This window comes from Prinia subflava, chromosome Z, assembly GCF_021018805.1.
Source record: "Prinia subflava isolate CZ2003 ecotype Zambia chromosome Z, Cam_Psub_1.2, whole genome shotgun sequence".
Taxonomy (NCBI): domain Eukaryota; kingdom Metazoa; phylum Chordata; class Aves; order Passeriformes; family Cisticolidae; genus Prinia; species Prinia subflava.
Window position 1 is genome coordinate 19,330,162 of NC_086283.1, and position 17,162 is coordinate 19,347,323.

The 17,162-nt window shown below is 35.4% G+C and overlaps 1 protein-coding gene across 5 annotated transcripts in view; it reads right to left on the reverse strand.

Moving 5' to 3' along the window:
• The window catches only part of LOC134564650 (protocadherin-11 X-linked-like), a 438,831-nt gene that overhangs the window by 351,353 nt on the left and 70,316 nt on the right, over positions 1-17,162 (reverse strand). The window contains exon 4 of one of the 5 annotated variants that reach the window (XM_063423639.1): positions 5,611-11,819. The exons of the other annotated variants lie outside the window; for them this stretch is intronic. Within the exon in view, the coding sequence (XP_063279709.1) occupies positions 11,814-11,819 (6 nt within the window). The 3' untranslated portion in view covers positions 5,611-11,813. Of the gene's footprint in view, positions 1-5,610; positions 11,820-17,162 lie in introns of those variants that run through there. 5 annotated transcript variants of the gene reach the window in all.

Consider the following 17,162-nt stretch of genomic DNA (forward strand, 5'->3'; position numbering starts at 1 on the left):
CTGTAGATGCTCTGCTTAACCTCTCTGCCCAGGCTTCAGTGCTCTGAGAGGAGATATCCATGCCTAACACACCTTCCCTGATCCCCTCTGTCAGCCATTCCGCTCTAAATGTGCAAAAGACAATAAAAGGAACCCAAAGATGGTAACAAGTAAAACATCACCTCAGCACTTGTCAGCACTTTTTCTAAAATATTTTCAAAATGCTGATATGTGGGAGGGATTTGGTGTAACTATTGCTTTGGTGAGATCACACTGGCATCTGGATATAGCTCCACAAACCCCACGGGATACAGTCAATGCAGTTCTGTCTCTCATTAGTAAAACCCCAATCATCCTCAACCATACACCAAAGAGCAGGTGACAAAATTCAGTCTTCTTTAATTTTCTTTGTTGGTTACCTAATAAGAAAGGGGTTTTCCATTCCCACCTATCTGTTTTTGGATATCCTCTCAAAATATTATGAGCATATGTCCTATGGATTCACCTTTCCCTCTCACTCTCCTGGTTATTACAGCTGGTGTTGTGCTGACCCATGAGGTTTTGAAGTTGTCATTTGTCTATGTAGTTTAACAGTTATTGGTTGATCCAGCTGCAAAGATTTAAGCTGGATCAACCAGCCTCTCCCTTTCAAAACCAAAATTGCTATTAAGCCTTTCTGACCTTTTATCTTTTTCTTCCAATCTCAGGCCACAGGATGGCTAAAGGAAAAACAATTACAAAAAAGAAAATCCATACAAAGCTTACAACCACATACAAGTCATGGAACAGAAACAGTGTAAGCCAATCTTCCACAATCCCTGTGAAAGATTACAATACATTTACTTGAGAATTCCCAGCAGAGAATATTATTTTTTAAACAGAATTGAAATATCTTGTTCCAGCTCCTCCTTCTCTTTCATAAATAACATACTAAGCAGAAAGCAATTAAAAAATTAACAGCAGACTAATAACCCTATCCTACTAATAACCCTATCCTACCTTAAAAAATACTAAGAACAAACACACACACAAAAAATCCCAAACAAAACAAAAGACACACACACACAAAACCACCAAAAAACCCAAACAAACAAAAAACCACCCAGTCATTGACCCATCACATTAAATTAGCACATGCTAACTTTTTCTTCATTGTACCAAATCTCATTCTGTCTTTTATGGACCCCAGTATTTCTGAGATGAATAAATTAAAAGTGACTAGTCAGACACTTTCTCTTCCAGAAATAATTTAAAAACAAACAACAAACAAAATTAGTTCCACTGAAATGAGTTCAAATGCTACAGAATGCATTTGGAATGACAACTTATACAGATCTACCTATAAGGTTGTGACATCAACTGGTAAATTCTAATTTATTGATAGAGTATTCTGTGTTTGAATATGAAAGAAATCAGTTAATTTTTAATATTTTTTTTTAGATCAGATGAGAAGCAACTGAATTCAAGGTTCATATTTCAACACAGAGTGTTCCAAACTAAATACCTCCATTAAATACAGATCTACATTCTTGACTTGCAGTGTTTAAACCTGCCTGGTGGAAAATAAAGAATAAGTGGCATTTTTCATCAGGATTTTATCTTGATAAGAAGTCCTTTTTGCAGATATGTTTGGTTTTCATTATGTTTCTGCATCTCCAGTGTTATCAAACCCCAGCAGAATCTTTTCATCTTAATAATACAAAAGTAGGCTTTGTCCCCTCAACCCTGTTGTCCTCAGATTATCAATATAAAATGTTTGATTGACAGAGGGAGAGGCAAGCCAGTTCTGATTAAATCTGAGCTTTTACTTGGGCTGGTTTCACAAGGAGAGAAGGTTCTCTATCTGCTATGACACGTCAGGCTTTGTCTGGCCATTATCTCTTTTGTAGACCCTTGGATTGTTGTTTTCAGGAGTAAGTGCAGGTAGGGTTCAGGTGAGTGCTACATTTGATGAATTCCTGCAGTTTATCAAGCAGACAGCTTGTGGCTCTCATTTTCAAAGGAGACACCACGAACAAGTTATTCAGCCTCATGAAAGAAAATTCACGTGTTGGACATTACCCAACCAAACACATGATATTTCATCAAAACAGGAGTTGATTCTACTTTTTTAAATTTTATTTCCATGTGATGGCCACTCTCATTATATATGAGTTTTGTAAGGTCCCCATAAAATTCCATGATGATGAATCCTGATGAATCCCATTCATCAGTTCCCATAAAAAAATCCCATATTATTTCAATTTTTTTTTTATTTTTATTAAAGAAAAAGTCCTCAATAGACTTGACATGTCAGTCATTTAAATTTTAGCATTTCCTTTTTCTTCTTAGCATTTTAGATACAGGGAAATAGTTAATGAATGCAGTTTTATATTGCATTTAAATGAAAATGTAACAACATATATTGTGTGAGTATTTTCAGGAATTATACTTGTGTAGTTTTCAGGGGGGGAGATAATATTATTTTATCAGAAATTTTCAACAGTAATTTTGGAGTTTCAGTAAAAAGAAATAAGGAAAAATAACATATTAAAAAGAACATTAATTACATTAAGTAACAGGAAAGGTCTGAAAAACATTGAGTTATAAACAGCCATTCTACTGCAGAGGCATAAAAATGATCTACAGTCACAAAAAAGAAAAGACATCAGTGTGAATTATATCCTGCAAATAATCATTAAAATATTTGGTTTGCTCTGCTTTAATTTTTTTTCCTATCTAAATATAAATTAAATGTATCTAATATAATTTTAAATTTTAATGCTTTTGCTCCCTCTTAAAACATAAATGTGCTTATTCCTAAAGGGACTGTAGATGACACAGGGAAGAGTTTTAACATACAACGCAGCAACTTACTTTGAAGTATTCTCCACTTTGCCACGGAGAAAGAACAAACCCTTGGAACTTTTGATGTGTAAAAATGGATTGTGCATGAAGATTCTGTTTGTGGGACATGGACAGATTTCACTCAATCAGTGAATGCCCTCAGAAAATAAAGCTCCAAAGGGGTTTTGTTTTTTTCATGACAAAATTTCAGATTCTCTCATCTATCTGAAGAAAAATTATGTTCTTCACGAGTAAGATTAGTGCAGTTCATTGTGTGAAATTCCACAGTTATCATATCCTCATGTGAATTTAATAAAGCTTAGCCTTAGCAGCTCTTGAACAGCAGCCAAGCATTTGATTTGTTCTATTTCATTTTATTCATTTAAATGCATCTTGCTCCCATCTGGAATAATAAAAACAAACAGTTCAAGGAGTTATTGTGTTAAAAAGGGGCAATGAAATAATGGAATATCCTCTTCCAACCCCCCTCTTGTAACTCTGGCTGTTTGATATCCATTTCAGAACTCATGTTGCCTTTTCCTAATTCCTCAAAGATAGCCTGTAAGAGGATTGTCAGGACAGATGTTGGAGCCCTCACACAACTGAGCACATGCTGTCTTAGCCATGCTCAGTGTTTCAAAGCCAAACTACTGTAACTAATAAATCATGCTTGGGAGCTGAAAGCAGTTCATTGTATCTCTTGTAAACCGGAAGCATCAAAAGCCTTTTTTTTTTTTGCCTCCAATTACATTTTCCTAGTTTAATTGTTCCTGACAGAATTATTCCTGTCTGCTTTTAATATCCAACCTTCAAAATAAGTTTCTGAAGAGGTTTGATGTGCTTGTTGTGAGTAAAACAATCAAGATTGTGTCAACTTCTCAGGGCTTCCACTACAACTAGAGGAAATTCAAATAAAAACTCACAACTTATTTATAAAATAAAGATGAATACAAAAGTTGATGAGCCAAACAAGTGAGCAGCAAACAGTGTACTTGGGGGTTACCACCCCAAAAAATGCATACAAAGAGACTATTTAAACTATTTACAGCTGTAAGTAATTTGAATTCATTGGATATTTATACATGTGGGTAGTGGACTCAAAAAGACAATTAAGATTTTGATTTCCACTTAAACACCTCTAAACTCTTGAGGATCCTAAAATATTAGAAGTCAACTGAACAAGACCCAGAGAACCTGGTTTTGAGTTCCATGATTGGAGCAGGCGACTCTCACAGATCCCTTGGAACCTGAATTATTCTATCATTCTGTGATCTTTAAGAATTCAGATGTAAGAAATAGATATATATTGTGTGACTCACCAACATATTCTGGTTATAATATATTGTCCAAAGTTTATACATGTGGTACTAATTACTTTGATTATTACCACAGTACTGTTGTCAAATATCAAATTGACACAAAACCTAGTGCAAGATCTTAAAAATTCTTACAAATCCCACCCCCCATAGTTTCCATACATTAATATAAAAATAGGAAAAAAGAGGAATAAGAAAATCTTAAACCATACATTAAAGACAAGAAAACAAAAATCTCATAGCGTTAGACCATACATACATGGATTGTTTTCCAACACGGAAAAACAAAGACAATCTTTGATTGTCAGGAAATGAAGTAACTTGGGTTAAAATTTGTTCAAAGTGATAATGCATAGAAATGGCCTTACCATAAACCTGATGAAGAATGGGAATGAATTAGGGAAGATCTTTGGCCGTACAAATTTCTTAAAATGCATTTATGAAATTCTCCAGCCTCTTGTTTGCAAAATCAGTGGGTTTGATGATTCCCCCATGTGTAAGCAAACACCAATCTGTTTATCCATATTTTTTTTTAATTAGCCACAATGTTATTTTGCTAGATTAAAAATCTACTTCAGGCCGTTGAAAAATCCATTCAGCCTCATGCTTCTAAACAGCAGGAAATGTCTTTGAACACTGGCTTATAAAAAAAAACATGAAAATTTTTAGAAAATTACCTTATCTTTTTGTTTGTGTATATATCTATATATAAGCTTCTTCAATATATAAAATAAGAATTAAAAAGGTAAGCATTCAGTGTGTCTCATGAGACGCTTCTGAAAAGTATTAGAGATCTGTATTTGGATAGAGTAGCATACTGCTACTTGAAGAAAAAAACAAATTTTTTCTTGCAGGATATTTGGCAAATCTCTTGTTCCCACTCAGGTATAGAAAATATTACAGATCAAGGTGACTCAGCACGGGCTGTGAGCAGTGAATACAGCAGTGTTGATCACTGCTGCTAATAACAACACCTCACACACCTTTCCAAGCGGCAGCAGCTCTTAGCCCGAGCTCTCACTGAGTTCTGGGTTCAGCATGAGTTGGGAGAAACAGTTCTTGTATAAATTGCAGTTGTTTGGGCCTCTAACTTTGAAATCAATAGCAATCAAGATCTCAGCAGGCTGGAGAAGTTGTTGCTTCCCTTCTGCTAAGCTTGAGAACATAATCCAATGTTTTCCTCTCCTCTTGAAGTTTTGCTTACAAATAGACATTTAAACAAAAAGCCCCTTTCCACCTTCAGTTTGATTCCTTGGTGTGCTGGCTACAGATAGTTTCATGTTAAACACTTCCAAAAATAGAGACTTTGGAAAAGAGAAGATAGAAGGTAGAAAATACTTAGGCTTTCATAGTGTATAATTTAAAGTATCTGTACCTAGGTGTTTAGGTAGTTATAATAACTGGGCACTGGCAAGCAATGGCACTTGCTTTTAAATTTATTTTAATGTATTTCAAGAAAGAGAATGCAACAAAGCTAGACTGCAGTTTATTGTTATACAAAAATTGTAATTTTACATCAGGTAAGTTTAAATATTTTTTTAAAAAAATCACTCTTTTTGTACCATCTTTAGGTATTAATATAATTTTTTTCTTGTTAAATAGCAAAGAAAACTATACCATAAATTTTTCCAAGTCTGAGTGTTCTTCTTCACTTCCAGCTCCAAACACATTCTTTTTAAAAGGGAGGGAAACATTTTTTAGTAATCTACAAAAATCAGTCAGCAATACAATTAAGACACCTTACCTTTCAATCCAAATAAACCTGATCTGAATCACTTTTCAACCCAGACACGAATGCACATCCACATGTTCAGATACATTCAGAGTTAGCAACTGAATTCTGCTGCTTTTATCCATAATAGATTGATATTAATGCAATTAATAAAATACATGACTTAAATGTGACTTAAAACTGCTTCTGCAAAGATCTGATGTGGCACTCAGTATTTTGATTCAGTTTCTCACCACAATAATAATTACAGAAGGAAAAGATCTTCCTTTCCTCTCATCCCTTTCCATCCTAACTCCTCCTAAGTCCTGCACATGCTCATGACCTTGTCCGTGCAGACTCCGGCAAAGTTTGCTTTCAGACAATCCCAAAATTATGAGTAATTTCCAATCACTCAAAACCCCCAAACATTCAAAGAAAAGGACTTTCCAAATTCCAATCACCCATTTGAAGTTCATTTGCTTGTCTGAAACACACGTGCCTAAGTGTTTGGGAAACACCAAAATTTGTCCCTTGTTGTTTCCTTCTCATACAAGAGAGGGAGAGGCAAACCATCAGCACATGGATGGTGCAGATGCAGACCTAGGAAAAGCATTTTTGAGTGGGAAAACCTGTGACTGGAGACTTGCAGATCACAGCCCAGGAGAAAACAGAGAACAGGAGCAGAGGGCACTTCATCCATCCAACAGCCATGGAACTTCTCTTACAAAAGGATGAAAACAATACTGAGAGCCACACTCCGAAATTCAGCTCATAAGTCTTAGCTGCAATTCAGCAATGAGAAATCAAACCTCATACCTCTGATATGATCATTCAGCTTTTATTGGAAATAAGTGATTTCAGCTTGAATGAACACCTTCCTTGGAAATGAGAACACAAATGAATAAAACCTATTTAAAAGGTTGCAAAAAGTCAATAATGCCCCTGAAAAATTCCTGATATCACATTTAATATCCATCTCTATGCGTGTAAATAACTGAATTTGATTTACATGTGTCTATGAAATAAGCAGAAGCTCACAATTTGGAGAAAATACAAAAATGTCATTTTGCTACATTTTCAGTGGTAAAATTTAAGAATATAAGTCTATTTAGTAAAAGAAAATTATATTTTAGAATACTGAGAAACAGTATCGGAATGAGTAAAATAACCTAGTGGAAGAATCATAGCACTAGAACTCAAAACTGCACTTTTCATATTTGTATCTTAACCTCCAAATCACCACGAGTCATCTTCTCATATATTGTGAGCCCAGTACATTCTCAGAAGGGAAGACAAATCTTCCCAAAAATCAAATAATGTGGCAGATTGAAATCCTTAGAGCCTGGCTATATTTCACAGCAAGAGATACTGGGATGGGCACGTCTCTGCAGCTTCAGTCTGTGCAACATTTACTGCATACAACCTTTGCTAATTGAACGTGTGATAAATGTGTTATGACATATAGACATCCTCATGCTCCCTATATACACAGGCAAACAAAATACATACAGAGACGGATATAAGCACTAACACATGCATGGAAACATCATTGGAAAATGTGTAATTATTGGAATTCCTGCTTAGATTTCTTTGAAAAAATTGTAGACAAAAGAAATGTGCTGCCGAAGAGTATGAGGTTTTTCAAACAGGCATATTTCTTCTTGTAAAGCTTACATGTGGTTAAGTTATTTAATAATCATAGCTCCTAAACTGTGAAAAATACCAGTTTCTCTAGGGGCTTGGTGGTGTGCATGCATTAAGCAAACAGACCAGAGGTGTATTTAAAAACAGTGCTTCTCCAGAAGGTACGCAAATATAATCGTCAAACCAAATTTATTTTAGAAATAGATAAATAAGACATAAAAGGAACAGTGCTCAGTAATTCGATATGAAAGCAAAAATATATATTCAAATCATTTGTTAAAAAGACTTTACATATAATACGTAAGACCAGGAGGATACATGATAAATATATGTTTTATGGTAAAATGGGAAATCACCAGAAAAGTGTAACCAAAAAAAAGAAAAAAAAACAACAAACCCACCCTGCAGCATTACAGTTTATGTTAAAAACACAATTCTATTTACATCACAAATCAGCTTTGTTCCTGACAGCCCCCTACTGCCCTTCAGAAGTCCCCCACTCGAACTAAGAAGCACTTAAATCCCCATAAGTTTCTGTAGTGCCTCATTTGCTCTAGGGGGTGTTTGAGGTCAGGTGGGAGGGAGCCTTGGTAGACACACAAATCCATAAGAATTCCATAATAATTGGCAACACAGCACTAGATGCAACCAGCTTATCTGAGAGCCAGCCCCAGCTGCTATGCTGGAGAGGGCTGCAAGCAGCCATGGGATCAGTTACATGTAAAACTGGCACTAAATAAAGAAGTTTTCTTTTTGTTCAGCCCCACATTGCACTGGAACTGATCCAAAGTAGGCTCTGGAGCTTTCCCTACAGATATAGCCTGGCTGCTCTGGAGATGAGGCAATGAGCACCAGAGAAAAGGAGGAATTTCTTGAGAAGTTTGTACTGAGGTGACTAATAATTGCAGGCTGAAGTATGATAAATATATTGATATTCCAAAGAAAATATAGTGAGTTGTCAAGTTCAAAGTAAGTAACATTTGCTCAACTCAGTGATTTTTGCTCATAATTCACTCTGACTTCTAATCACTCAGGAAAAAAAAAGTCTGTAGGTGAAAATACTTGAGAAACACTTGGTTTTGAAACATATATATCTAGCTTTGACTCAGGATACTAACACTATTTAAAACAAAAATAACAGAAATTTTTGACTAGCCTTCATCACAGAAAAATGTATAAATTGATATCCAGCACACACACATATTTGGTCAATAAGCATTCATGGCTTTCATGGGATTTTTATGAACCTATTCTACCATCAGGAGGAAATGAGCTCTGAATAAGTTTTATACCAGCCTGTGAAAAAACAACTTTTAAAAAAGATTGATACTTAGATGTTCAAAAACAAAAATTGAAACAGACAAAACACATGAAAAGGAGCAACTTAAAAGATCTGTGGTTCATGAGAGAACCAGGGGAGGGAGATTACTGATTGGGACCATTAATTAAACCACATTATGTTCATTTATGTAGCTTTTGCAAATTTTAACATCATCTTAGATGCTTTTAGAATTATTTATTGGTAGACTAGAATGATAGGACGAGTGTAATACTAGGAAAAAGTTATAGCTTCAGCTAGGTTAAAAGCAAAGGAACTTGAAATGAAGTATATTTTTTCTCTGAAAGCACATAACTGGCACATCTGGTACAAGAAAGGTACTTATCAAAGGTTTTCTTCATACTCAGTGCAAGAAAGTAGGCACTTCTAGAGGGTATGCAGTCCTAAAATCAAAATAACCTGCTACAGTCTCTCAGTGACTTGTCACCACCAGAAGAAAAAACTGAGGGCAACTACAAGTTCACTTGAGATGACTAAATTACATTATCCCCACTCAGTATCCCTGGATTAAAAAAAAAAAAAAAAGTTTGAATGTAAGCATTGTAATTATTTGGTGCTTCTCTTAATCAAATATTAAGTTTACATATAGGGGTTTTCTCAAAAAGGAAATCCAACCTAATTCTTGTAAGGAGAGAAATCCAAAGACTCAAAGGAAAAAAAATGAAAACTCAAAGCCTATGAAATCATCCTGTCTGCCTGACAAACCAATCTGAATGAGGCCCAAGGGTTGTTACTCAAACATCACTGACTATAGGAACCATCACCCATATAGGAAACACCTCTACAAACAACTGCAGCAGCAACAGGCAGGAGCAGTGTGTGGGACACCAAACAGTACTTTTGGGATGAATCCCTCACTGTGTTGGGAATGAATTTTAAACTGGCTGTGTTGTGGTGCTGAGTCAATAAATGTCACTGCATGTCTGACCACTGCAAGTGTTGGGCGATTTTGAAGCATGAATGCTGCAAGGCTGCTAAAAACAGGAACAGCAAAACTGTCTGACAGGTACATGAACTTCTTCCCAAGAAAGCGATCCCATCATTGGAAATGAAAAACTCTCTGTAACAGTCATAGCTATAATTATGCAATACAATATGCTCAATTACAATACATACTTCATTATTAATATTAATTTATTTTACAGATCAAATAGCCAAATACACATTTTCTTTTAAAAGAGCCAGATAGCAAATGTGGAGCAAACTATAGGCAACAGTCATGGTAGACATTCTGCAGTCCAAGAACTGAGGCAACGTGATTATTAAGTACAAGCCTATAAATATCTTTACATCAAACATACAGTAATGTGTAAGAATTCCATGTTGTAGTCTAATTCACGAATCATTAATAACTTTTTTCTTTAAAAGAAAGTTCTATATACTGTATACATCCCAGTTAAAAGCAGTGTCTGCATTTCATTATACTCTAGCAAACTAATATTACGTCTTCACATAAGTGCAGAAAACAGGGTTCTTTATACTCCTTTGCTTCCTAAGAGATTTTGCGTTGCATATGAAATTCTAATATTATAGATGATACATATTAAGCATTACTCCCTAAAATGTGAGGCAATATACAAGAACTTGCAACTAACCTTCAAACAAAGCTATAATACTCAAGTTTTATTTTGTAAATGAGCCGTGCTAAATAACAAATGATAATTAAAAAAAAATTAATTCCAAAAAAAGGAAACAAACAAAAAAAGAAAAAGAAAAAGAAAAAGAAAAAGAAAAAGAAAAAGAAAAAGAAAAAGAAAAAGGAAAAGGAAAAGGAAAAGGAAAAGGAAAAGGAAAAGGAAAAGAAAAAGAAAAAGAAAAAGAAAAAGAAAAAGAAAAAGAAAAAGAAAAAGAAAAAGAAAAAGAAAAAGAAAAAGAAAAAGAAAAAGAAAAAGAAAAAGAAAAAGAAAAAGAAAAAGAAAAAGAAAACAAAAAACCAACCAACCAAAAAAAAAAAACAAAAAACCAACCAACCAACAACAAAAAAAACTTTATAGAAGAATAATTGGGGGGAAAAAACCCCCCAAACAGCAAAAAACAACAGTAGGCCATTTTCCCCCACATATGCTGGGTAACTGAAAAAATTGTGTGTCCTATTTCCTATTTTATTACATGGAAAACCAAGCTACTGGATTTATGACTTTTTCTTTTTAAATAAAAAAAATTCAAAAGGTTAAATGTTTGGCACCTATGAAATAGACATTAACTAGGCTTCAGCAAGCAAAATGCAAATTAATTTTTCTTATTAAAAGTTACGTGAATGTTTTCCAGTTATTTAAAAGGTGATCATTTATTACAAAATGTTGTGGATAAGAAAGCAGGAAGTACTAGTTTTCACTACTACTACTGTGCCTAGAAAATGAGAAACAGTGACTTGATCATTTCTATTTATGATCCATAGCAGCAATATCATCATTAAAAATACTATGGAATAGATATAAATAACACTTAATTCTTAACATGTATAATGGTGCTATAAGTGACAACAACTCAGTTGTTTTCCTTTTAAATGCAGGGAGTATAAAGAACTTTACATTCTCTCTTTAACATATGAATAAAATTTATTGCTCCCTTTTAATATATTCATAGAAACAAAATTCCTAATTGATTCAACTAAAATAAATAAGGAAAAGAAAATCTGGGACAAGATGATTACAAGCAAAATAAATTTACCATAATCACCAACTGTGAAGAAGGATGGGTCACATTACCTTTTTTTTCTTAGCAAAACTACATTATAGAACACTATTAGCACAACGTACTAAAATTTTTTGTCTTTTCCTTTTAAAAATAATCCTTGCCCTTGATACCTTTGAGTAGGGCAGCTTGAACAGTTCATCGTCACTTCCAAACCCCTCTGGAGATGAGACGATAAATTTCTTCGGCAACCAGAGACAGGACAAAGGGCTTTCTCGTGCTATTTCCTTGTTTTCATATTTGCTGGCTTAACATCATTGAGTACACGTACGACTTCAGAACATAACATCAGCTGCGATGGCCTTCAGAGCTGGCAAACAGAGAAACAGCATGAGAAAAGCCCTTTCCTGAAGCATTTTCACCATAAATTGTCATGTTTGCTTCCAAATTTCTCTACCAGATCTCAAGCACCATGTGGTCTGAGATGTTCTAAGTAACCAACCATTTCTGGGGTGTGTGTGTGTGTTCCCAGCACAGGCACAGGCTCATCTCTACACACAGAGCACAAATGCTGCAACAGAAGGAGCCCACAGAAATAGCTTCCGTGGATATTATTCTAAGTTTCTTATTCTTTTTTTGCTTTATCTGTTCAAACCCAAAGTGCTGGTGCAAGATTAGAGCTGTCAGAAAGCTGCTACACTACCTAGAACAGGTTCTACAGGGTTTTTGCAAAAGCATTGTTCCTAAAAGCATAACATATTTTTTTCTTATTTAGAGAGTTATTTTGCATCTTCAGTCTAAATTTATCCTCAACAGGATTAGTCCTAAAGAGTCACAGAAATTAAGCTATTCTGATCAATTATTTCTCAGAAAAGAAAGCACTGTCAATACCACAGTCATTAAGTTAAGACACCAGCCACTCACTGGTCAGGAAATTGCTATCAACTGCAGATTATTGAGTGCAATACCTTCTGGGAGAACACAGGGAAATAAACAAACGTGAAAATTAAACCAGAGTTAAGTCCGACTTCACTGTCGGCAATAGTTTGTAGTCAAGTAAGACGTTGGAAATAGCACAGTTGGGTCACAAGGAGAAAGGCGTAAACTTTTCAGTTATCCCACTGAAGAAAATTATATGAAATGCATTTAATGTTTGAAAAATGCATTGTTTCTACCCCAAGGCAAGTGGCTATGGGAGCGGGAGTTCTGGTTTGCACAAAAATCACTCAGTTATTAATGCTGGAACCTCATTGGTAAATGAGGTTATACTGGTTCAGTATATAAACTGGTTCAGTTCATAAACTCAGTCAATGAGCTCTACTGGGGACAAAAAACAAACAAAAAAAGTGCCTTAGTTTGCTCTGAATTAGCTTGGAGTTTTTGTCATATTCAAGATCTTTCATTATTTCCTCACACAAAACACAAATTTCTTTTTCACTCTTTGTCATGCTCTGCTTTTGGTCTTCTACCATGAGGCAAAGGGGTCACTTTCCAGATGCCTTCCCCCATGCTTTTCTAGTGAAAAGCATTAAAAGAAATCACTGGAGATTTTCTACCAGGGTTGCACAGAGGAAAAACATTTTCTTGACCAGCTTTACTTCAGTAGTGATGCACATTTAAATAATTGCCTGTTATCTTCTGACTCTCATACTTAGATTCATATTTCAGTTAGAAATCTCCAAATTTTTTTTTTTCTTTTTTGGTGAAATGTATCTACATGGCAGATCAGCACCACAAGCAAAATTACCAGTCAGAAAATTAAGGTAAAATAACGAGAATAGTTAGAATCATAGTAATCAATTTTGAAATGGCTTTTAGGAAGGGCTTATATCAATAGTTATTTAGCTAAAATTTAGGAGAAAATGTTCTTTGAGTGTAATTTACTCTGACAATACAAAACACCAGTGCTATGTCTATTTTATGCCGCAGAAGAATCAGCCGTGCCTACCGATTATTACAGGATTCTAAATTAAACTCACTGTTATTACACAAACCAAAAAATCCTGCAGCTAAAGATTTCCAGAACAGGTGAGTTTTAGAGCTATTATTTTCAGGAACACTTCAATATTCCTTCCATTCACATCCTGAACACACTGTTCTCATAGTGAGTGGAAAGCTGTAATGACATTTCACCAAATTTTAAGTCAGAAACCCAAATATCCCATAATTGTAAGCAAGTCTAAGTAGACAGTGATAGAATCACAGAATTGAGACAGTAGGGCCCCAAAATGCAATGTGTTTGAAATGAGGGCTACTTCCCATTCAGATTTCTGAAGGATTGTAATGTCTATCTCCATCAGCTCCTACCAAACCAGCAGAGATCACTGTGTCATCTGAATCTTCTGTGCATGGGTGTGGATAAATTCACAGATGAGAGAATCCCACCAGCTGAACTCCACTAAGATTTGCATCATGAAGATTTGCATCAGCAAACAGGACAAAAATCCATCTCCATGCCTGTTCCCTCCCTCAGCAGCTTCCCCAACATGGTACAGAGTCCAGGCAGTGCAGCTGAATTCACTGACAGACCAGAGACCAGTGGAATGCAGGGAGAACCACCCCCTCACCCCCCTAAAAAGCAGAAAATCACAGATGCAGAGCACACTGCACCTTCCAGCTCCTCCAGTAGGAGAGGTGCTGCCTTAATGGGCACCAAAGTTCTTCAGTAGCACCAAGCCAGAAAAATCTTGTTCTGAAGTTAAAGATGACAACCCAGAAGATCACGGGACCCTTCTTGAGTGACCAGATGTAAATTTCCCCTGTCCCTATAGTATGCATTCTACTGTTTTTAAACAAAAAGCACATCTGAAATAGCATTCAGTAAAAGAAAGGGACAAGAAGAAGGAGAATGCACGGCGAGTTCTGGTGAATCTTTGCAGCTCTACCTCCTTTGAATCAAGCTGCCACAGATAACACTGTGCTCTATAATTATGCATGTTTTGACTAGACAGGCTGATACCTAGACAGGCATTTGAAATGTCTGAATGCTGTTTTAAAGTGCATGAGCAAAGATTTCAGATTTTGAAATTGTGTTACCTGAAAATGAGACTGAAGAAAACTCCTCCCCCTTCTCCTCATCATTCCCGTGCAAATGCAAAGAGAATTAGGAGATTTATGTCAGTGTGGAGCACTTTACACAGTTTGCTCCCACTGAGGTAAATGTGATAAATAACTGAGCTTTTAAAAAGCTTGCAGACAAATAAACTTTAAAGATGCTGCAGATTTCTGCACCAAAGAAAATTCCTGTGAGACCCATGTCTGCCAAAACAATGGAAATCTGACAACATGGAAAGTCAGTTTAATTTTTATAACACTCCAGCTATCCTAGTTTGAAGAATCTTATTATGATAAGATTTATCACTTGGTAAAATTCTTTTAAAATAATTATTTCTCCTACATCCCCCCAAAAAACATGCTGCTCAGAAGGTCTATTGTCATTATTATTGATTAACTCCACCTGGCAACTTCAGAATAATATCAGTACCTCTGCCCCTTGCTCTTTCTCTCATACAAATAAAGCAAAATTTGACCTCTCTCTTAGGGGACATTATATTAAGACTATACTTTTCCTCTTCAGTTTCCTGTAGTTTATGATTCAAAGTGTCCTCAGCTGCTTCAGGAGTCTCCAATTGCTGCCCCATAAAAATTTCTGCTGTGGCACAGCTGTATTTATTTGCCCACATGACCATTAAAGAGATATTTTGGGGTTTTTTAGCAAGAAAACCTTTCCATCTTTGCTTGTATGCTTTTTGAGTACAACTACTATAATGACTTTCTGTCATTTTATAGATCACTTAGACAAATTTAGCAGTAAAGCAAAGGCATAATTTCCTTTCTTTAAAGACCTGAATCAATACCATTCAGACAGACACAAAATTTAGAGCATCCAAAGAAAACATATATTTTTAGCTGTAACAAAATATTATTTCAAATATCTGAGTAGAAAGTCTTGCATGGACAAAACTAACAATAGTTGAGATGTGCAGCCTATAATACTATCAGTCCCCATTACAAACTGAAGAGACACTTCAAAGTGAACAGAACCTTCTTTAGGCTCCTTCAGAACTTATGCCTTGTAAAAAAGCTGCACTGTGGTAAAAGTGATAAATGATGATATTTCCCCCTCACATAAGGCATCTTATTTTCACTTTTCAAACCAGCACATCTCCCTTTTTAACTGAACTGACTTTCAGTTTGCCAGCTTGCCCAACAGTTTTCTGCAAATTCAGAGACACAAAATCACCCTGAACCACAAAGATCCTGTTGGTGTCTGAGGCTGAAGGATTGTGGGACAACAGCTGAAGACACTGTGCCTCAGGATTATTTGTATTTATATTTGGTGGTGTTTTTTTGGGGTTTTTTTGTTTGGTTTTTTTTTTTTTTTTTTTGCTGGCTAATAGAGACAACTCTCAAGTAGCCTGTCCTGAGACATCTTGCACAGCCCCACAGGAGATAAAACTACCTAGACTACAGATAGAACAAGGGTAGGAGTGAGGCTGATTTTTGAAAGATCTGTTGAGCTTTAAGAAATTCTTTACTCATTTTTACTTACTAAGAAATACAATTTTCTTTTAGTCACAGTCCAACACAACACCAAGTATTTCCTCTAATGGCCCAACTTATGTAAATAATGCATTAATGAAATTGCACAAATTTAAATTTTAAAAAATGTGAATTCATGTGTTTAAAGGTGAATGCTGTTTCAAATTAATATAAAGGGAATTGTGGTGATTAGGTACCCTTCCTCCAAACAAGGTGTTCACTTTCATGCAGAAAAATATCCCTAAAAGAAGGATAGCTGCAATTTTAACAAAACCAGTACAAACAGTAACAATAATAGCTTTTCTTATCTATTCAGCATATCATCCTAACAATGTTAGGTGCAGCTCTATAAAGATAAGCTGATATCAGCTAGTGAGCATTAAAAAACCCCACAGTTCTACTCTGCTTTTCCAGATAGGAACCCTTGTCACAGACCTTTAAGGCACAGATAAAAGGAAATGCTCTTTCCTCCAACCAACTTCTGCAGAAGAGAATTGCTCCCACTTTCTAGGTTTTTACTGCCACAGAAGGGACTTTGAGAGTCATGAGCTTGCTTTCTTTGTTAGCAGCATTACTACACCACAAAGTGTGTTTCAGCAGACAATGGCAGAACCTTTTTGACTCACAGGAACTGTATCAGAACTCCATGGAAAAAATCACTTAGATCAGGACTACAGAAATGCTGAAAACAGCACTGCCCTCTCCTCAGTCATGGGAGTTCAAACAGACGAACAAACTGGCAAGAGGCTTTTCTGATACGTAATTTAACTTAACATTTAATATATATTTCTTTTAAAATGTTAGCCATAGTGATATAGGTTACCATTCAAATTTGTGTTGGTAATGAATGAAATAGAATAAAATAAACAACATATCCTGAAGTTTTCAAAGATATGATGACTGCTCTGAATGAGAAGCTTTTTAGAGCATGTTGATATCATAACAGTTGTAACAAAACAAAGTTTCCAGAAAAAATTTAGCTGGAGGAAGAAATTTACCAGACTTAGTCATGCTGAGGACTTGTTTCCAAACCATATATTAAGTTAAACATATTGACAAATTAAAATATATTATCAGTAATAAAATAAACACTCCTGAAGTAAGTGTTACTTTAATGATTAATTCCTTGACCAACTAAAGCTTAACTGGAAAACTATCCCCACTGAAAACT